We start from the raw sequence: 21,617 nt of genomic DNA, 5'->3' as shown, positions 1-21,617 counted from the left end.
TTTCCTTGTTCATTGTCCCCTTCAAAGTTTGCCTAAGCCTTATTTCGTATCTAGTGTCCTTCGTGATTAATTGAATAACAGTAAGCTGATAAAAAGTGAGGGTTCACAAAATCTTGTAGTGAGCTATTTTTTTTAAAGATCTGGAAAAAGTTCTGAGCATTTCCTTGTTTATTGTCCCCTCCTTTTCTCGGAAGAATTACCGAACCATTATTTCATATCTCTGGTGACCTTTGACGGTGCTAATCTATCTCAGAGAGGTCAGGGTTCACAAAATGTCCTCGTCAGTACTAATTCTATTTCCTTGTCAACAGGAAATTCCTCTTCTCGGAATCATTACACTGCCCTAATTTGTCATCCTGTCACATGTGAAGATAGTTTACAAAGCGTTTTTATGTGTTAAAGCCGCCGTTCGTATGAACTACGGTCACCAGGGAAAATTGTCCAAATCATGGCTCATAACTCATATTCCACGCGGCATGTCCGACCTTAGCGATACCGATCGTATGCAATACGTATGTTTTATACCAATGAACTTTCGTTCAAACGTCAGAAGTGTCAAAAGTGCATAATTGTAACCCAATAATGGTGAATATTCTCTGTGAAGGGAGTTTAGTGGGCAATATATTTCCCGGTATCGCTCAGGTCCAACATACTGCGACATGTGTGACATATGTTGCCATCTCAGCAACGTATTTGCTGAAACACCTGAAATCTATTTGTTGAACTTAAGCGATACTGGAAAATATATTGCACCAATAATCAGGGCTGATATGGCAAAATATTTGATGAAAAAACTGTAAAACATCACACGTGACGCAGTACCAGAGCGATACTCGGAAATATACAGCGCTAATATACTTCCCTTAAGGAGAATTCTTCCAAACGTTGTACTATTTCCTTGCCGTCACTTGCCAAAACTCAGCCCGGACTGTGCAAACACACGGCGTAGCAACTAACTGATAACGGTGCGAGGCCACACGTGAGTCGCACAGGAAATGGCAGAGTATAAAAATGCGCTGGTTTGTAGCAGTAACCATTCACAACCTCACATCACAGAGAAGTCGTCGTCCACCTTCACAGAGGAGAAACTACAGAGAGAGACAGCAGCATGTATTCTAGAGTCGTCTTGTGTCTTCTGGCAGTGAGTGGTGCACTCGCCATGCCTGTAACGGACTCGCCAGTAGAAACGGCTTTCACGTCAACGGGTAAGACAGTGATTTATGAAAAAAATGTAAATTTCACAATCTTAGGCTTCTTTTTCTATGAGGAAAATGTCCTGTTTTATTTGATTGTCTGTCCATTATGATACGTCTGTGTGTGTGTGTGTTTGTGTGTGTGTGTGTGTGCATATATATATATGTTAATATATGTGTGCATGTATGTATATGTATTTGTGTGTATATATGTACATGTGTGTGTGTGTATGTGTATTTGTGTATGTGTGTGTGTGTGTATTTGTGTGTGAGTGTGCACGCGCGCGTGTGTGTATTTGTGTGTGTTTGTGTGTGTGTGTGTGACGTGTGTGCTAGCGCATTCGTGAACGCTGTGTATTAAATAAATTTCAATTTGAATCCTACTGAAAAATTTATACATGGCCGGAACCATAGTCTACAACTCGGGCAGCAATGAACGCTCACCAATGTGCCAACCCTGTACAGACCAGACCATGCCCTGCAACCCAGGCTATATCTGCTTCCCGAACTCAACCGTGTCCAACCCGACCGATGGAATCATGGGATACATCTGTCCTGCGGGTTACTACTGCCCTGCTGGCGCTCTGGAGGAGATTCCATGTCCTATTGGTTAGTTGTATAATTAATTAATTAATTAATTAATCAATTAATGACAGTAAACGTTGACATTAAGTTAGCATAGCAGTGATAAAACCAGGAAATTATTTTTTTCAATGAAGACAAAGAAGTGAGGAAAACGCTTTTGAGGAATGACGCCAGAGTTTCGATTTTGTGTTTTACTAATATATTTTTTAATCAGCTTAATTTTCAGCAAGATTATGAGCAAGGACATTAAAGTGACTGAATACAATATCCTTCGTGCAGGGTCTATTATAAAGAGCGATCTTATGAAAACGTCTGCGTACTACTTATGCTTGGGTCACATTTCCCGGTGCAATGGCCTAGTTGGTAGAGTGCTCGCCTTGCATACGGTAGGTCGTGAGTTCGAACCCCGGCCGGGTCATACCAAAGACTTTAGAAATGGTACATTCTGTTTTCTCTGTTTAGCACTCATGATTTTGGAAAGAGTATGAAAGTGAAACGCACATCACTACCAACGGACCAGCCCCCTGCTGTAGTGACTTGCACACATGTGTGTGGCCCAAGGGCCATAGAAATGGAGATGGGCGCCACCCCTATGCGTCTTTTCAAGACGCCCGGGTCACTTTAACTTTTAACATTTCCCAGCCGGGACCCGGCCGGGCTGTTTGCGGAAACGAAGAATTGAAATGCATATCAATGAATATGAACAAGCTATGCTCTTGAGTAAATTTTGGTACGTTTTGTGTTTTTTGTTGTCTTTTATATCATACTTTTTGTTCCCAAACACTACCCGGCCGGGCCCCGGATTGAAAATGTGACCCAAGCATAAACAGAGTACAATGTTTTCGTTCTCGCCTTTCTTACAGGATCCTACAGCAGTATTACTGGTGCATCTGAATGTATGCTATGTCCACCTGGTTACTACTGTAGTGCGACAGGACAGCAGTCCCCAACCGGACCCTGCAATGCCGGGTACTTCTGCACATCCGGTTCCCAGTCACCCACACCCGTGGACGGTGCCTGCCCTCAAGGACATTATTGTCCTACAGGTAATCTTCGAGTCTCTATGTTTCACTCAGATTTTATTGATATTGATCACCGAGAAGTAGAAATAATGCTTCGTGTTGATTTATGGCTATAGAGTTGACAGCAACCTTTTGCTCATCGGCGACTGAGAGGTTGCGATAGTGGTACGAATTTAACTTTCTTTCAAACGCAGTGCGTCAAAGTCCAATCGATTCTCCGGTAAAAAAAGATCCACTTTCTTCTTACACGTGACCTTTTGAACATATTCTGACTAAATGGTGTAAGTTCATCGGTGAATGGATGATAGGCTGTATGATTGTTTTTCATACCACAATTACTTGGATAAATGTCGAATGGACTCAGATTACACTATCATGGAAACAAAAATGGAATGTAAGTTATAATCATGGAAGCTCATTTGTGTTGGTAATAATCATAACACAGTGCTAAACTTTCTTCCAACACTAAGGTATTCACGTATCAAATTTTCAACGACCACTGTCGCCTTCTTCAGGATCAATAATGACCAATCACTGCCAAACGTAAACTCACGAGTAATTGGTCATTATTGATCCTGAAGAAGGCGACAGTGGTCGTTGAAATTTGATACGTGAATACCTTAGTGTTGGAAGAAAGTTTAGCACTGTATTATGCAAGTTGTAATGTTTGTTATAATATAAATTGTTTGTTTCTTATAATTACAGGTTCTGCCTCATCCATACCCTGCCCGGCTGGTACAGTGAACCCAGTCAGCCATGGTACAAGTGTGACCGACTGTGTGCCGTGTCCAGGCGGTTACTACTGTAGTACGGCCGGACTGACGTCCCCTACCGGACACTGCAATGCCGGGTACTTCTGCACATCCGGTTCCCAATCACCCACACCCGTAGACGGTGCCTGTCCTGAAGGGCACTATTGTCCTCCAGGTAATGTTCCAGTCTCTATGAAATACTCAGGTTTTGTTTGTTTTTTTGTTTGTCTGTTTGTTTGTTTGGTATATAACCGATAATAAGCCACACCAGTTTTGTACATTAAGTACACGCTGCTTCAGACCGGACTGTGGGGTTTGTTATACTCGATCTTTTTTGTGCCTTTAAGAAAGGTGAATGCACCACATACATTATGCTAATGAGTCTCATTGGCATAATCTATGCAGCAACTTTCATTTCATTTCTTCCAAATGCGCCCCAGTCAGCTTTATTAAAAAGCTTTCTTGAAGCTGACTTTGAAAACGGTTTATTTCATACCAAACTTCACAAAACTGAATAAAACTTAACACTGCACTTGTGCAATTTAGTTCTTTTTCAAACTATACTTCAACCGTTTCATCCCCACCAAAATGAGGTCGTATGGCCAGTTTTTTTTAGAAGCTCTTGTTTAAAAGTGTGGTGGGTTCTTTAGCGTGCTCGAGGTGTGGCTCTCTGTGGCAAACACGGGACCTCGGACTTAACGTCTCATGCTAGAGGACGTTCCTAACCTAAGTTAGGTTCTAAATTTCACCTGAGTGAAGTGAAGAAATATAGGTGAAGAGTGAATTTCCCAAGGGCATAACATTAGGGCGAGCAAGGGATTTGAACCCGAAACCTTTAGATTTTAAAGTCAGAATCCTAAAAAAAAAACAGATTACGTTGGTCACTAAGAAGTAAAAAAGGACAAAAAATTGCCGATTGAGTTATAATGATGAATGTCTTACCTACTATACAGGGTCTGCCTTGGCTATACCATGCCCGGTTGGTACAATGAACCCAGTCAGACACGGTACAAGTGTGTCAGACTGTCGTCCTTGCCAGGCTGGTAAGTTGATACAGTCGTTGTCTGCTGACGCCAAACTTGCCAAACTTATTAAGTTGTTTGTTTATGTGGATGGGGTGAGAGAACAGGTGGTAAAGCGTTTTCTAGCTCTCGCCGGTGCACCCCGAATCAGTGGTTCGTTCGAAAAACATGCGAAGAACATTGTACAAATGTTTTAAAGGATTTTTAATCGGTTTCATCGAATACTAGTACACTCCTTAACGTTTGCGACCACATTTGTAAGCAGCGACACCTATAGCTGCAGTGCAAAGGGAACCGATCAGAATTGCCCTGAGGAAGGTGACAGATGGTCGCCGAAACGTCGGTTGAATAAATCACTTGGTTTATTTTACTAACTAGAGACTTTTTCTTCTGTTTCATTGTTTGTTTCCAGTAAGAAAATATGTAGCCATGCTGAACTATTGTCATTTGAATGGTCTCCTTTACAGCAAGTATTTATTTTCCCACCATTGTCAAACTCAAAGGCTACAACTGCGAAACCGTCGGTGTAGGACAACCTGACCCGGTCCCCTCAGCCTTCTCCTGTACGGGGAAGCAGCCGGGCCTGTACGCCGACCCTGCCGACTGCTCCATGTTCAACGAGTGCGTGCTGGGCCACCCCGTGTACCACCGGCCCTGCGCCCCGGGGGGAACCGTGTACGACCCCGCCAGGCAGGAGTGTAGGTGGCCCTATGAAGTGTCCGGCCCTTGCCGAGCTTATGTAAGTAGCACAATTACTATTTTCAACGTTATCATTGTCTAGATGCATTGTCACGTTGAAGATCGCTTTATCTAATTTTCGAGATGAATCTAAAATCTTTAAGTATGTGACCACTCTAAAATATGGCTAGACTTTTCACCCAATTCTCAAAATGGAGGACTTTATTTTGATAAAAAGATCTTGTAGTGACTAAGTATGTCTTCTCTATCTCACACAGACCCTTCCAGCCAGCCGGACCGAACCCTTCTCGTGTGCGGGGAAGGCGCCCGGTCACTACCCCGACCCTGCCAGCTGCAGCCGGTACTACCAGTGTACCCTGCTCAGCAGCGCGCCGTTCCACCGGGACTGTCCGCCGGGCGGCCTGGTGTTTGACGCCGGGAGACAGTACTGCACCTGGCCGTGGAGCGTGGCTGGTCCGTGCGGGGTAAGAACAGCATAGTTGCAATATCTTGATTGTTAGATTGATTTTAGAAAATCGCCGAGACATTTCAAACGCCATATTGGATCCCCAATTGGTAACAACAGTATTTGGGTGACTGATGCAGTGTGGGCAAATTTACTTCAGAAATGATGTTTGTCAAGTTCACTTCGTCTTTCACATAACTTCTTTCAACTTGCAGAGGATTTCGAAGATATCTTATATGCAGTTTTATCGATGTCTGTCTTATTACATGTTTTGATGTACTGATTTTTATTTGTTTTCGTTTTGATTTAGAATTACGGGCAGTGAGTCTTTGAGTCTGCGCAGTAATGGATTCCACGGCGTTACGTCACATGTCAGAGGTCACCTGGGCATTTAAACCCAGCAGCCTCACGATCTAACGCCCTCCGTGAGGGAACCGTACCGGCGAAGTCAGTTCAAGACCCCGTGACATGTATATCACATATCACACAAAGAATCGAGCTGATGTTTACCTTCGCCATAGGCGTATGGTTATATTTTTCATCTTTAGTTTAAACAGCTGAATGTGGCCTTTACATTATATTTCTGTTGCACAGCCTTTAGAAATACTTACATGAATATGCGCAATATGCAGTCATTTGTAAACGATTACTTGTTGTAAATTTGATCTTCGCCTGTATTGCACTGCATTTATGATATATGATTTATAATAAAGACTGAAACACCAAGTCCCATATGTGTCAATTTAATATCGATTATATACTTTAGACTTCTACAATCGGTTCTCATACTAGATAAATTTCGTCTTGGTCATGTGACAATCATATCCACCAATCAACGTTAAGCCACTTGAACACACAGCTATAAACCGTGGCTTAGCTCCCGACCTTCTCCAGACCATAGTCGGGAGTTAGTCGTGAGCAAGTCATCTGTGGTTGGGAGTTAGTCGGCGAGGTTGCTTATTAGTCTTTAAGAATTGTATGCACCAGTCGACTCTAAACTTTTGAAAAATCAAAGTCGGGAAAGTTATATTCTGCTTGGATGGCAACAGTGGAGTGAAATGGAGCTAGACCAACCCAGCGCCGACCTTTGTTGAAGAGTGGCCGGGAGCAAATGTTAATCTATGTAAAGATCACAACTCACACACGTATACGAACACACGTGATGTATTGACAGAACTCAAAAACTTTCTGTCCAGAGAAGAAAACTACATCCGGGGTCTTGGCCCCGGGTGCCTAATGCGCAGGTGCGAGATACTCAAGGCGGGAAAACTACTAGATAAACAGCAAAGTCGACTTTGCTCCCGACCAAGGTCCTGAATATGTGAAGGTCAATTTGAGATATAGGCAAAGGGAAATACAATATGTACTTATATCTCCCGGCAGATCTAATTCAACAAAAAATGTCAGCGTACATTCCTATCATCCGCAAGCGCTGTTACGAAATTCAATAGACCATTGCAGTAACTGCAGGGTTTCAAAGCGAGGTGTCAATGTCTCCATTTTGGAAAGACATTGGCTCCTTATCGCTTGGCTTTCCCACAAGCTTCTTTGCGGTTTTGATACGCCTGCCTACAAGACACACGAGCCCGCACACTATCACTACCAAGGCAATGATAACGCCCATCAACGCATACTGCGTGATTTGGATCTGCTGCAGTAGCTCATTACTTCCGCTAGGCGATGTGGTAAGCCTATGGCTGTCGACTGTCGGCACTGGTGCGGGTTCTTCATCAGTTGGAGTCATGGCGGGTGCCATCTTGTCATGGTGGGCTGTCTGCGAAATCAGCGCCGGGATGACTTGACTCCAGAAGAACCTCTGTCTAGGAGACAAGTCGGACGTAACACGGATGGATGATGTGACGTCAAGCTGCAGATATTGGCGGCCAAGTTCGCTGTAGGCTGGCCACGTCACTGGTGCCGCTTCTGGGCCATTAGGGTCTCTAGAGAAAGTACAGTCTGTTTTCTTAAGCTTTTCCCAGTCATAAAATCACAAAGTATTTATGACATAAAAGGAACTTCACTTTAAGTACACATCTACATTATTGTCTGTTACTATCAACCTATTATGCTTCCCTATTGGCAAAAGGGGCCCCACCGGGTAGCTCTCGGGCTGTTTTTGGCACTTTCGGGCGTGACCCCTACGTGGCCCCGTGGGACACCCTGCGGCTGCCGGGCTATTGTTCGGCCCGGACGGGGCTCCGAATAATCTTGACCCGGCCTTAAAATCAACACGGGACCCGGTAACAAATAGACTCCGTGAGGTAATCGTGCGAGCACCAGTTCACCGCGATAAATTAATTTGTGGTTTCGGGGCCCGGCCGGGGCCACACCCCCGACGGGTACCGGCGCAATTGGGATCGTAGCATAACAGACTTACCCAGTCTTCATGAAATTGGAAAAGTAAATCATCATCCGGGTGCTGAGCTCCACCTCGTCTGACGTCACGCTCTTTCCGTTGAACTCCGGCCCGAACAGGAAGTACTTCTCGTCCCCATGCGCCGCCTGGATGTAGGAAGGTCTGGTGGAGAAGGACGGCCGGGGGGCGAACTAGAAAAATGTTTTTGGCGTATCTTATTACCTGGATGTCTAACCTTCATCAACGTATCTGGAAAAATGTCGTTTGCAGTCACGTGATTATGACGTAATCTAACACATGCCCTGTTGGTTGGTTGGTTGGTTGGTTGGTTGGTTGAAGATGTGTTATTGCGTTTGGGACCGCAGTATCAGCAGCGACACCTAGCTGCAGTGCGAAGTGAACCAGAGAATATTGCCATGAGGAAGGTCACAGAAGGTCACCGAAACGTCAGATGTTATGTCACTCTTGGTTGTGGATAAAGAGCCTTGTTGTTTACATTATAAAATCCTTCACGGATGTGAAATGAATTTTTGAAACTGTTTTTATAATGTCGACATGTGTTTAATTCGTCATTCCTTTGCATACATGGAAAAAGCCGAATCTTTCTTAGAATCTCTGTCTGCATGCTACGAATGAACCGTCGCCATATTGGATCTGTAAACTCAACCAACATGTGTCTGTCGTGCTACGAATGAACCGTCGCCATCTTGGATCTGTAAACTCAACCAACATGGCGGCAATGACTATTCACAGCTACAAGTAATGACGTCACAAACATGTACCCTATAAAGATCTATAAACTCAGATTCAATACTGATACTGCATCTAACTCACGTAGTAAAAGTAGGTGCCCTCGTGGTACCGGGAATAGGCCTCAGCGTCTTCTATGGGCGGGACTGCGAACCGCCAGTCTCCGTAGAACCTGGCAGCGCGCTCGGCGTAAGAAATGCCTTGGTTCCCGTGAGCATCCGAACAGTACTCGCTAACAACTGCCTGGGTAACCTAGTGAGGGAAGTTGAAGTGAAAACCAGACATAAGGAAATCAAGATACAGTTACAGGAAATTTGTCCAATACTTTAGCAAAGCATCAAAACATTTACCAAAAGGTAGGTACCTACTTTGTTTGCAAAATGTTCATTTTGCTAAAGAGCTACCAATAAAACAACTACGTTTTGGGTTGCCGGTTCGTCTATTGCCTTCTTTTCAACACATTCAAACCTTACATTTCAAAATGGCTTTTAGGTTTTTACCTGTTCTGCATTCTCTTCAAAAATCCCTAGTTTGTCCGCGGCCACGGCTTCGAAGTCTTCCTCCGAGTGGATGGAGTTGAGTGTTGAAGTCCCTAGAACAGAACCCTCACTGCTGACGATACCAAACATGTAGTCACGCCTCTCAAAGTTTCCTTCGAGGAGCAGTTCCTTGGGCGTCCTTGGCGCGAAGATGCCGTCTACGGTCGGTACAAACCTGAAACATACGGACGATAGAAGAGGGTAAAGCCCCTATCTCACAGGACTCGCGGCACGTTGGTGGCGTTACTGCGTCCTAAACTGGATTTGTATTATTACACTTGACTCTATATTGGGAATACATAATGCCCAATGGGAATACAAGTATGACTAAAACGACAATAAAAACACACAAAGTGTAAAAAGATTCGGTTTTTATCGATGAAATTCGTTGAGCGTGCTGTGAAATCGCTAGGTCGCAGCGAGGTTGCCAACGGAAAGCAGCTTGAGATACTAACGTGACGTCATTTGACTGGCCATGGTGCTGAACTGGTAATCACACTAGTAATCACTAACTGTAATCACTGCGTTGGTAACTTGGGTCAACGTCTCGTCAGCTCACGTGAAGTCTCGCGAGCCTTGAGCAACATAACCACCACAAAGATATCGCCACTGATTTAACATGGAGCCTGCGTTGCGAGAAGAGTATATTTGGTCCATTGCTCAGTGAATTGTAAATGCACGCTGTCTTCATTGGTAGAAGAATACGTACTTGTAAAGGGAATCTGGTGGGGCCGAAACGTCCCTGGATCTTGAAGCAGAGTAGACCTCGTCTACGTCCTTACTGCGCATGCACTCCACCATGGCAGTCGTGTCGCTTGTATCACAGCCCAACGCTGCTCCTAAAGCCATGGCCGTGCTCTATGGCGGGAAACTCGATTAACTTTAATGTGAATGTCATCACAGCCAATCTGTGTTTACGTGTTCTTCAATGCTATTGGTCAAGCTGATCTGCGAAGACACTTTTCATGACGTAGCAAAGTGTTCCCAATTTTGATTGGTGAAAGACTTTGGTAGATCGTGCGTTGTCCAATATGGAAAACAGCGTTTGTTCAGTAAAAACATGTACGCTTTTGCCATAATGCTTCACCTCCCAAGGCACAGTGGATAATAGTTTTAATTGCACAAGATGTATCCTATGATGCTTTCAGTCCACGACATTTATTGTATGAAGTGGTGCATACTCTAGCTATAGCAAGGCAATGGTCAACACTGTATTTATGACCTAATCGGTTAAATATTAGGCTAATCGATCAAGTTGTGGCTTATAAGGGGGGCACCGATATCGCCGCATCATAAAGAAAGTTAATCAAATTTACACCCGTCACCATATCTACGTACAGTTATAAATTTCACAGTTATAAATTTTAACTACATTCAAGGAGCTATAGCACGATTTTATCGCCTTGTTTTGTTTCTTTCTGAACAGAAAAAGTCAAATATTTACCTGTGGCTTTATAAGGCTTTTGTCTACGCCTCAGGGGCGGAGCCTATAGTACCATATTTTTGTTATTGCTGTTGGTAGGCTGTGACCGATGAAAGAATCTGATTTCAAAGGTTAAAGTGTCCATAGGTTTAGAAGTAATTTGCCTATTGTGATTTATGACATACCTGTGGCTTAACAGTCAAAGTGCCCATTGATGTGGGCCCTTCGCTGCCACTGATGGCTCGACGGAACAGTCCATTATTAATGGGGGAGAGGACGTGCATCCCTATTGCCTGACCACCAGCTGACCTGTCGTTTGGGAAAAAGAGACAGTTGTTATTGCCTCCGTGAAAACGGAGGTATTGTTGACGGTTCTTCTGTTTGTGTTGGAATGAATCCCTGGGTATTTCAGTGGCAGAGTGTGTGGCGGATTAGATAGTGCAACCGGAGACTGGCAGGATTGCAAAGTTGACCGCACAGTTGCGGAAGTGACAGGAAGTAACAGACGTGACAGATCATGGGGTCAATGGAAGAGGCTACTAATTCACGGGGAGGTATTGTTTTTGGCCTGTCAGTGCTTTCCCAGTTATATAATTGCCATATGCTAGTCACGTTAACCATAGTGACAGGAAGTGATCAATGTATCCATGAAATGTTACTCAAAACCTAATTTGCATAATCAATGAATTACAATTAAACAAGGCATACGAAAAACTCTAAACACTTCACGAAGGTTTGAGATCTTCGAACTCTTGTACATATGTAGGATTGAATAAGAAATTACTTAAAGAGTAATAGTATATTATACAGTGTATATCGATTATCGAGGCAACATTTTTTTCTTAATTTCTTTTTCATGCCAACACATATTCAAATTGAATGGAAGACAACGGCTGATCAGTACCTGCCATATATGGTCACCATGTCAGGATTTCCACCAAATGCCCGGATGTTGTCCTTCACCCACACCATGGCAAAGTGCTAAGGTCAAATACAAAATGTTAGCAAATCATGTATCAGTTGTCAAAAAGCTGTCAGTATTTTCATAACATTAAGAAGGTAGACAGCACGAATGTAGAATATTTCATCTTTTCCACATTCCCATCCCTACAATGAATACACTGTTCTCCTATCATATCTCAGTTTATTATCGTCTTGCACAGTGTATGACAATCTGCGAGTACGTGGGTAATAAAAACAATGGGTGGGGGAGAAATAATTCGATGAGGAATGTTTCTCAAGCCTTGTAGCCCAGGAGGAGAAATTAAACATGACAACAAACTTTGAGAACATCACAAGAAGCAGGAGATTGTTTACCAAGCTACCATTCAATGATAATACTCGAATAGTTGTGTTTGTTTGCTTGCTTGTTTGTTTGTTTGAAACTTTATTTATTCATGAGAAGCTCAAATCGGCCTGCAGGCCGCTTTTCATTGACCGTGTACAGGGTCGGCTACGCTTCTCATTTTCTAGGCCTCATTTGAGAATCTCCTCCTAGACTAGTAGTACAAAAGATAGTACCTGGTCCAAAAGCCCGTAGTTCCCTGGGGCGGCTTGATCTCCCGTGCTAAGGAAGCCGAACACGTTCAGACGGTAGTTGATGGTAACAATGATCACATTTCCTGTCACAGCGAGGGGCGTGGGGTCAGGGTCGCCTGAGCTCTTCGACTGGAAAGGACAATCGGTACAACCATAAGGGCCCTGTGACACTTGTGCGTGTATTCAAGTCCGCATGAGTTGCGTATTAACAAGTTTTTGTTTTAGGTTAAGTTTGCAACCGAAGAATTCGAAGTCATTTCTTTGGTTGGATAATTAGGCTGACAACGGTGGGTCAAAGTAGGAAACAACTTCTTCCTTGCAAACTTTACAGAAACAAAAAAAAATGTTAATGCAGAACTCACACGCACTTGAATATACGCACAAGTGTGACAGGGGCTTTAGGCCCCCATTCCACTAGACGGCGCTTTCACTGTGACCTCGCTGCGACCTAAGCTGGATTTGTGCAGCCCTTGACTTCATAATTGGAATATCATGCCAAATGTAAAAGTATGAATGAAAACACAACAAGCCACACAAAGCGTAAAAAGATTCGTTCTTTATCTACGACATTCGTTGAGCGCTCTGGTCAGTGATAGGTCGCAGAGAGATTGCGCCCTAGTGGTACGGGGGTATAACTGTCCAAGACTGTATCCATAAAAGGAGTGACCAATAAGTTCGCGACCTCACCCAGAAGTAAAGCGCACAACTCAAATTCCGGGCCATAATCTGAGACAAATGTCTAGAGCTTAAAAGCGAAGGAGATACGACTATAATCTATATCGCACTGATCTTTTCTAACAAGGCTACCGTTCCCTCCAAAGTTAAGTAGCGTGAGAACAAAAACATCGACAACCCTGCAACACTGTTAGCATAACACTATAACTATCGACCACTGGTTGATTTTGTTTACTTACATGGAACCCGCCGCCATGGATGTAGATCATAACAGCCAGGCTGCCTTCCTGTGGTTGCCCCGGTACGTACACGTTCAGGTACAGGCAGTCCTCGCAACACGAGTCACCCCTCTGCGGACACTCGGGCGGGGTCTGCGTCGCGTCCCGTACGCCATCCCACCCTGGGTGCGGCTGGGGGTCACGGAACCTCAGCGGTCCCACCGGCGGGGCGGCGTAAGGGATCCCCCGAAAGACCTCCACATCCACTCCCTGGTAAGTCGTGCTGAGGCCGTTAACCGCCCCAGAGGTGGTTTGTACCTGCACACCTTCTAGAGAAGAAGGAAAGAAGAAAAATACCGCCACAAAAATGGTGACGAGGCTAGACATCCTTGTTTCCCTTGTGTGTGAAGTTGCCCTGTATCATTTACACTCCCCTTATTTCATGTCAGATACTGTAATTCTAGTTTCTTTCACTGTAACTTTATGTTCACCGTTTCCACTGTCACCTCTGTATCGTGAACTTGTTATCAACGTGAAAAACCTATTTATGATTCCTCCACACATCCTTTCTGTAAATCACTTGCTGCCACCGTGAAGTTAAATTTTGATGAAAATGTCAGTTTTTCTTACACCGTGAATTTTTGCTTGCTACCGTGAAGTTAAGGTGAATTACAGTATTCATTGAGGCGGAACATTAAAAGCCTTGTGTATATCACTCCGCCGTTGAAAGCCAATGCAAACAAGAATAGACACTTAATGTAGTGCACAAAACCGACGGCCATATATCTTACCTTTCTGTTGTCAATACTTGAAAGGAGAGCCTTAAAGTGAGAAAGATTGCTTCAGCCACCTAGGGCATCTCGCTCCTGGCCTATAAAAGCCAGAACACACTGTACTGTGCTCATTCGAGCCTTGATCCTTGAGAAAGCCACAGACAGGCGAAACATGTCGGTGTGGGCTCGAATAAAGTTCTAAACGGGAACTATACGCGGCTACAGCCTCTTTTCTGAAGATGTGGCGTGAGTGTGTACGGTTGGCTTGAGGTTGTTCCTACGATTTACCTACTTAAAGTGAGAAAGATGTTTGACGTACAAAGTAAATACGATCAGTAGCATGGGTCACCAGAGCTGGGTATATCAAGCAGTAGTGTTTATCAGGGCATGCAAGTAGTCAGTTCCTTGAAGTGTTTTGTTTGCCAATAAATAAATCTTCTTGTCAGATAAAGGTTGTCCCATAGCCTTTTTTAAAAGGTCGTAGGAACAGCGGGTTGTTAATTCACCGTGTCTTGGGCACGATTTTTGGTAAGATGGAGCCTAACGTTCTCCTCCTATCACACGCACCTTTTTACCTTCATCTGGTTCAAATTACTTGGGCCAGAAGGACTGGGGTTCAAGCCCCAGGTAGGACACCTCTGAACAAGAGGCGCATTGAGTCATACCAAAGACTTTATAAAAATGGTACATACTTCTGAAACAGTATGGAAGTTAAACACACTCCACTGCCAGTAGACTAGCCCCCTGCTGCAGTGATTGCACCACAGTGTGGCCCAGGGCTATGAAACGGAGATGGGCACCGCCCTACACTTCAATGATGGTGTGGGAGGATTTTAACTAATTAAACCAAAGTTAAGTACCAATTTGCAAGTAGGAAAGTCCTGTGAAGGGCCTTTCCGACGTTCTCTCAGCCTAATTGAATAGAGCTTGACCACACTCGACCAATGGGTACTGACCTAGCATACAATGCATCCAATACGAACTAATAGACGAATGGTTTGATTAGCCCCCTAGGCCTGTTTTGTTTGACGTCTGGACATCTGCGTTTTCTCTCTGAGATAGCCTCAATGAAGAAAATGTCAAAAATGAAAGGCACTGTTTAGTCGGCAAAGGAAAAGGATGACGTCATTTGTTTACTCGCAAAGACCAGGAGTTGACCTTTGGAAAATACTGCGACGCAGTTTGTTTACATATTCAGGACTGACGCACTGGTGTTTTTAACTATGGCTAGAATCTCTCCAGTTTTCCTTATTTTCGGCATACTGTCGGTAATTTTCGGCAGTTGTCGTGCTGATCTCGTGAAGGTGACGACTTCGGGGCTTATTCGTGGGTTTATGAGTACTTACAACGGTGTGGAAGTCGAGAAATACCTAGGCGTACCCTACGCCACGCCCCCCACCGGCCCCTTGCGACTCCGTAACCCGGTACCCCACCCGGAGTGGGACGGAATCCGGAATGCCACAGCAAACGGACCGGATTGTCCGGACGCTCGACACACCGTCTGGGACGAGGACTGCCTCTACGCGAACGTCTATGTACCCCGGAAAACTCCGGACGAGATTTTGTCCGTCATGGTGTACATACACGGGGGTGGGTTCCAGCACAAGGCCACTACTGCCGACCCTACCGCCTTTGCTGCAACTGGTAACGTCATAGTAATAGCCATAAACTACCGCACTAATGTTTTCGGGTTCTTCAGTACTGGCGACGATGCTGCCCCGGGAAACTACGGACTCATGGACCAGCGAGCCGCCATCGTGTGGACGAAAGACAACGTTGCAGCGTTTGGAGGCAACCCGCACAAGATCACAATCTACGGGCGGTCTGCTGGCGGTGAGTCGGTGGGATTCCAGCAGCTATCCCCGCTAAACAACGGGCTTTACCTACGGGCCATCTCCGGCAGCGCCGTGGCTATAACGCCGGGAATCCTCACCAAACGCCCGGCGGAGACCTCGACGTATCTAGTCGAGCTCTTAAATTGTACGGCGGAAAGCAAACTACATGAAGTTGAATGCCTCCGCAGTGTCAGCACCCGGGACCTTCTAACATATGCTCTACAAACGCCGCCCGCATCGGACTCCATCTACACATGGCTACCTGTCGTTGACGGCACATTCCTCCCAGACACTCCGGAGAACCTCCTCCGCTCCGGAGTACTGGAGAACCGGGACTATCTCATGGGAAACGTCAACAGCGAAGGCTCCGTAGCGGGAAGTACAACATATCAAGCCGTTACGTCAGTGGAATCATTCGTCTCTACTGCTCGGTCCAAACTCTTCACAACATTTCCGGACAACTTAGAAAATGTTGTTGAGGCGACCAAGTACGCGTACTGTTACGATATCAACAACAATGTAAGCCCTAATTTACCAGCTCGGTACGTGGATTTCTACGGCGAGTGGCGTTTTGTAGCATCCACAGTTCTAACAGCAGACATTTATGCAAAACTTGGACACAAGACGTACTTCTTCTACTTCACACATCGGCCATCTTACTCCACTAGGGACGATTTCATTGGCTGCGCTCACGGCGAAGAGAAGTTCTTCCTGTTTGGCCTAACTAATGACGTTTCTGATGACGAAATGGAACTAAGCACAAATACGATGACGTACTTTGCAAACTTCGTGCGATCTGGGTACGTGTTTTTTTTTTTTGATTGAATAAAAAGACTCTTTTTACACAACCAGGTGATTTATTCAACCGACACTTCGGTGACCATCTGTCACTTTCCTCAATGTAATTCTGACTGGTTCACCTTGCACTGCAGCACAGGTGTCGCTGCTTATAGATGCCTTCCTAAACTCAAATTCAAGTATAACATATATACAGTCACAATCACAATGCGACCCCAACTTTCCCAAGCATACAGAAGCTAAGTGTAACACATACATAACTATCGAAAACAATGTGATTATAATCTACTTCTTAACAATGCGATCGGTTGAATAAATCACTTGGTTGTGTAAAGAGTGTTTTTATTCAGTGACTTACCAGCCTGATGAGACTATTCACGGATGTTACTTTTCTCCATTACGGTTTACCTCTTAATGTGAGCTAGACGTTGATCTGACGTTTTTACCTTTTACCACAGAAACCCAAACCTTCCGGACCCGGTACCGGTTGAGTGGCCCCGGTATAACACCACCGATCGGCCTTATCTCGAGCTTGACGTCAACATGACGTCACAAAACGTCAAGACGAACCTACTGCAGTCACAAATGTTCTTCTGGAATGAAGTCATCCCATCCATCAACTCAGTAGGCATCCCGTCCGGCGTGGTGGAAGAATCGACTTCATTGGCTCCTCTCCGTACTACGTCATCTCCGGAAGAAGCCGAAGATGGCCAATCGGCGGGTACGAACTTTGCCGAACTGCTCCGAAGCACACAGATTGTGATGTACACCATGTTGGGAGTGTCGATTCTTCTAGTCTTGCTGCTTATCATCTTAGCGTTTGTTTACCAACATGGTCTTACAAAGGTTAACAAGAATATTGAGAAAACAATGGACCATAATGCAATGTCATAAATCTTGTTTGTTACGTGTGACCAAGTGTACAAAACCGTAAACTTTTAGAAAACCAATAAGAAGTGACTCAATCTGATCTGTTATCTTCCTTTGATTTTATTGTACATTTTATCATTTTGACCACTCATGTAATTGTGATTGTGATTTAGACAGCTGCAAATATAACATTGGCCGCAAGATGTCGCTCATATCCTGCAAATTATATATTGTAATGACGTCCATAGTTGCGTTTGTAGCAAACAAATAGAACGAATAAGAACTTAAAGTGAACTTGTAACAAAAGAAAGGATCTCTACATGTATTACTAACCAAATGTTGTATAAGTTGTTCATTAATATCATTTCATTATAATTTTCTGTATATACGGTCGATTTATGTCATGTCATTTATGTAAAATTTGTCCTATGTCCTGTGTGCCCTCTTGGAAATCAGCAATCTTGTTGTTTGGGCTACCCAGATGTTTTGAACATGAAAGAAATGAATAAAAATAAGCCTGTAGTATTATGTGCATGTTTGTGCAAATGGCTTTTGTTTAATCCTTCCACGCTTGCACCAGATTGGAGTATTCATCGAAATATATACAGTTTTATTACGCCTCTACCATGACACGTTTTCATATGTTGTATACCCTTAGTAGCAGACTCTGGTCTGCAGTATTTTTTTTTCTTTTGATTGATGATTTTATTCAGTAAGAAACTCGCGGGTTATGTTGCAACATAATCCTAATTCCGTTCTTAGTACAAATGTGTTTCTACGGCATATTACCATTCTAGATCTAGAGTAAAACAGTAACACATTGTGGGGAAATTACGCCAGATAAAGAAAATAGAGCTAGATATCTACCAAATCAGATGCTTATTTTTTCTATTTTGTTAAAAAATATTGCTGCGGCATGACTGCCCCATACCATTCTAGATCTAGAGAAAGAAATCAGGCAGGTAACGAAAACGAAGGCATGTTGTAGACTGTTAATGCCCTGTTGCACTGCATAACATTCAACCTTCCGACGTGTATGCGAGCTCTAAATATGACATTTTCAGGAGTAATACGCCTTGAATTGTGCTCTATCAGTCATCTATTGAGATCGGTCGGGCGATGTTCGCAGGACCTCCGACAGGCTTGATTGTCAGGTGAAAAATACGCTCAAGTCACGGGAATTGTTTGTGAATGTTGCAATAAAAGATACGCTTGTACCGTGGCCGACAGGTACAATAAGCAACACACACCTACTTTGGGTGCACACACACACCTACTTAGTGCGTCAACACCCCAACTTTGGGTACGCACACACACATAATGTGGGTGCGTCAACACCCCAACTTTGGGTGCGCATAAACACATTCTTTGGGTGCGTCAATATCCCGACATTGGGTGCGCGTCGACACCCCGTGCTGTGCGCACCCAAAGTAGGTGTGTGTTGCTCATTGTACCTGTCGGTCACGGTACGCTCGAGTATCTTGCGATTTCAAAATCCTGGGAGCTTCTGTCTGTCTACAAATGCGACTAAAGCTTGTCGACTGTGTGAAAGGACGGCATTGTGTAGTCACATTTCCTGTTAAACGCCGACAAAGGGGATGCTCAAAGGGTCCCCCGAAAGTGCGAAATGGAACGAAATAGAACGAAATGGAACGAAATGGAACGAAATGGAACGAAATGGAACGAACTAGAACAACATATGTTACATTATGAAATGAAATACCAGTAGATAGCGAAATATAAGGAGTAGACCGGAACAGGAAGCATTTTGAATACGGGAGTGAGTGGTAAATACATAATATAACGTGTTTTATCTAAGCAGTATCTAAACACAGAATAAACGCTTTTTTCCTTCAGAATACGTAAGACGTGCGACTATAGCTATCTATTGAATTACAAACGAAACTTTTTATCTTAAGTTCATGCCCGAGGACTAATTGAAGGTACGACATTGTAGAAATGTAGGCAAAAACATACATGTGACACTGAACTGTGATTCACATTGTTGTAACAACTATAGACTACTTGATACTAAAGTTGACTACAGTAAAACCTGCCTAGGCGACCACCTCTTCAACGCGACAACCTGGCCATGGCGACCACTTTTTCTCGGTCCCGAAAATTTTCCCTATAGGCACAAGCATTAAGCTGCCTGCCCAAGGCGACCACCCGTCCAACGCGACCGCGACCGCGACCGCCACGAATCGGGACCGCAAAGAGCACAATCCCTGCCCATGGCGGCCGCCTCATTTCCAAGCGAATGGTGACATCGGATAATTTTGCTGTCGAATTTCGCGGAAATGTTTTTAAGACATTGACGGACAAAATTGTATGGAATAGCATCGATTCCTCCATGAGGTGTTTGAATAAAACGTTCCCACTCTAAACATTGTAAATACAAATGTTTGTGAATACTTTAATATCGATGTTGTTTGGGTTTGCCTTTTTTTTGAGGCAGTGGAAGAAGAAAAGCCGCACTTTTTCTAAAATTTGTGGGTTATGTGATTTTAAGTGGCTTTTGCTCGCCCGTGAATGTGTAAAGGATATTTCCTTGTTTAAACAATTCGGTTCTTTCGTCATGGTTAACTGAACAATTGGAAATAGAATGTGTTTCGTCTTCCACCGCTTTGGGCGTAAAGTATGTACAGATTCATTTTACAAATGCCAAGGATGGGAAGACATTATTGTGCCTGCCATGCTATCAAAAAATAATGAGACTAATTTGCTCTATAGCTTGTATAGCGCGAACAGGTTCTTTTCACCGGAGCCCTCTTACCTTGGCCCAGTAAGTATTCTTTTTCAGAATCACGTTTTGAAAAGATTCCCTAACTAGAATGGCAACATTTTCGGGAAAATGCAGGATATTCCCCTCCCATTACCTACACCTCAAATATGACATCCTTAGCATCGGCTGTAAGGGTATTATGAAGTTTCTGCATAAATTATGCAAAGGAGGTCGGCACTAGCATAATTTATATACAGGTGTGTTCACCTCTCCTAAAGGTACCTACATCTGAAATATGACATCCGTAGCCTTTACGGTGAGGGATATGCATAAATTATGCAAACGAGGCCCTCATTAGCATAATTTATGGCCAGGTTTTATGACCCTTCCTAATGGTACCTACATCTCAAATATGACATCCGTAGCTTTCACGGTAAGGGAAATACAAGTTTATGCATACATTATGCAAATTAGGTCCTTATTAGCATAATTTATGTCCAGGTGCATTCACCTTTCCTAAAGGTACCTACATCTTAAAGATGACATCCGCAGCTTTTACGGTAAGGGAAATACAAGTTTATCCATAAATTATGCAAATGAGGTCCTCATTAGCATAATTCATGGCCAGGTGTGTTCACCTTTCCTGAAGGTACCTACATCTCAAATATGACATCCGCAGCTTTTACGGTAAGGAAATACACGTTTCTGTATAAATTATGCAAATGAGGTCCTCATTAGCATAATTTATGTCCAGGTGCATTCACCTTTCCTAAAGGTACCTACATGTCAAAGATGACATCCGCAGCTTTCACGGTAGGGGAAATACAAGTTTATGCATAGATTATGCAAATAAGGTACTCATTAGCATGATTTATTGTCAGGTGTAATCACCTTTCCTATAGGTACCTACATGTCAAATATAACATCTGTACATTGTAACATAAGGTACATATAACTTTCTGCAATACCATTAGTAGAGCTACCACCGCACATCTACTTGGTTTTTGGCAGAAGAAGAAGAAGAAGAAGACAGAAGAAGAACAGGCAAGCAAAAACAATATATCCCCCTTCCCACTGGAAGGGGAATATAATTAGCTGTGATTTGCGGTACCACGTGTTATGCTATAGGGTCACATTCCCAATCCGGGGCCCGGCCGGGCAGCTTGTAGGAACGAAAACTTTGATATAGAAGACAACAAAAAACACAAAACTTTGAAAAAATGATTCCTTACTATACGTTATGCATATTCTTGATATGCAGCTTTTATTCTTTGTTTTCTCAAACATCCCGGTCGGGCTCCGGCTTGGAAATGTGACCCTAGCATTACATAAGACTGATACTGGGTGCCTGACACACTTTAAAATATTTTGAATACATACCAATGCTTAGACAAAACA

At 43.7% G+C, this 21,617-nt stretch overlaps 4 protein-coding genes across 5 annotated transcripts; 2 read left to right on the top strand and 2 right to left on the bottom strand.

The window, feature by feature from the left end:
* The first annotated feature begins 1,117 nt into the window (after window positions 1–1,117).
* Window positions 1,118–6,444, top strand: LOC136440791 (multiple epidermal growth factor-like domains protein 11). Of its 2 annotated transcripts, none has more exons than XM_066436901.1 (8): window positions 1,118–1,205; window positions 1,659–1,802; window positions 2,642–2,824; window positions 3,506–3,727; window positions 4,506–4,595; window positions 5,078–5,313; window positions 5,531–5,737; window positions 6,029–6,444. In XM_066436901.1, exons 1-8 carry the CDS (start codon window positions 1,160–1,162, stop codon window positions 6,041–6,043), a joined length of 1,143 nt encoding a protein of 380 aa, XP_066292998.1. In that variant the 5' UTR covers window positions 1,118–1,159; the 3' UTR covers window positions 6,044–6,444. The 2 variants fall into 2 exon arrangements, with proteins under 2 accessions (XP_066292998.1, XP_066292997.1); XM_066436900.1 differs by having other exon boundaries at window positions 1,138–1,205; window positions 1,608–1,802.
* Window position 6,445: 1 nt separating this feature from the next.
* LOC136440694 (acetylcholinesterase-like) lies at window positions 6,446–10,020 on the bottom strand. The gene is made up of 5 exons (XM_066436795.1): window positions 9,923–10,020; window positions 9,325–9,538; window positions 8,909–9,076; window positions 8,096–8,265; window positions 6,446–7,658 (listed from the first exon to the last, which is right to left on the bottom strand). The coding sequence occupies exons 1-5, from the start codon at window positions 10,018–10,020 to the stop codon at window positions 7,193–7,195; spliced, it is 1,116 nt and encodes a 371-aa protein (XP_066292892.1). The 3' UTR covers window positions 6,446–7,192.
* A 15-nt stretch (window positions 10,021–10,035) lies between these two features.
* LOC136440708 (fatty acyl-CoA hydrolase precursor, medium chain-like) lies at window positions 10,036–13,685 on the bottom strand. The gene is made up of 5 exons (XM_066436807.1): window positions 13,240–13,685; window positions 12,308–12,454; window positions 11,691–11,767; window positions 10,972–11,095; window positions 10,036–10,221 (listed from the first exon to the last, which is right to left on the bottom strand). Exons 1-5 carry the CDS (start codon window positions 13,603–13,605, stop codon window positions 10,051–10,053), a joined length of 885 nt encoding a protein of 294 aa, XP_066292904.1. The 5' UTR covers window positions 13,606–13,685; the 3' UTR covers window positions 10,036–10,050.
* A 1,500-nt stretch (window positions 13,686–15,185) lies between these two features.
* On the top strand, window positions 15,186–17,787 carry LOC136440929 (fatty acyl-CoA hydrolase precursor, medium chain-like). Its single transcript, XM_066437115.1, has 2 exons — window positions 15,186–16,626; window positions 17,083–17,787. Exons 1-2 carry the CDS (start codon window positions 15,215–15,217, stop codon window positions 17,516–17,518), a joined length of 1,848 nt encoding a protein of 615 aa, XP_066293212.1. The 5' UTR covers window positions 15,186–15,214; the 3' UTR covers window positions 17,519–17,787.
* Window positions 17,788–21,617: the final 3,830 nt, after the last annotated feature.

The sequence above is a fragment of the Branchiostoma lanceolatum genome, chromosome 8 (genome assembly GCF_035083965.1).
Source record: "Branchiostoma lanceolatum isolate klBraLanc5 chromosome 8, klBraLanc5.hap2, whole genome shotgun sequence".
Classification (NCBI taxonomy): Eukaryota; Metazoa; Chordata; class Leptocardii; order Amphioxiformes; family Branchiostomatidae; genus Branchiostoma; species Branchiostoma lanceolatum.
Note: the sequence above shows the minus strand (reverse complement) of the source record. Positions and strands in the feature narration are given on the sequence as shown.

Coding starts and splice junctions, on each gene's coding strand:
- LOC136440791 (XM_066436900.1), top strand. CDS start 1,160: ATGCCTGTAACGGACTCGCCAGTAGAAACGGCTTTCACGTCAACGG. Junction 2,825..3,505: donor AGGACATTATTGTCCTACAG/GTAATCTTCGAG, acceptor TTATAATTACAG/GTTCTGCCTCATCCATACCC. Junction 4,596..5,077: donor CTGTCGTCCTTGCCAGGCTG/GTAAGTTGATAC, acceptor TCAAACTCAAAG/GCTACAACTGCGAAACCGTC.
- LOC136440694 (XM_066436795.1), bottom strand. CDS start 10,020: ATGGACCAAATATACTCTTCTCGCAACGCAGGCTCCATGTTAAATCAG. Junction 9,539..9,922: donor CAAGGCTCGCGAGACTTCAC/GTGAGCTGACGA, acceptor CGTATGTTTCAG/GTTTGTACCGACCGTAGACG. Junction 8,266..8,908: donor AGGGCACCTACTTTTACTAC/GTGAGTTAGATG, acceptor ACATTTTTCTAG/TTCGCCCCCCGGCCGTCCTT.
- LOC136440708 (XM_066436807.1), bottom strand. CDS start 13,605: ATGTCTAGCCTCGTCACCATTTTTGTGGCGGTATTTTTCTTCTTTCCT. Junction 12,455..13,239: donor TCCATGGCGGCGGGTTCCAT/GTAAGTAAACAA, acceptor TGTCCTTTCCAG/TCGAAGAGCTCAGGCGACCC. Junction 10,222..10,971: donor CTTTGACTGTTAAGCCACAG/GTATGTCATAAA, acceptor TTCCCGCCATAG/AGCACGGCCATGGCTTTAGG.
- LOC136440929 (XM_066437115.1), top strand. CDS start 15,215: ATGGCTAGAATCTCTCCAGTTTTCCTTATTTTCGGCATACTGTCGGTA. Junction 16,627..17,082: donor GCAAACTTCGTGCGATCTGG/GTACGTGTTTTT, acceptor CTTTTACCACAG/AAACCCAAACCTTCCGGACC.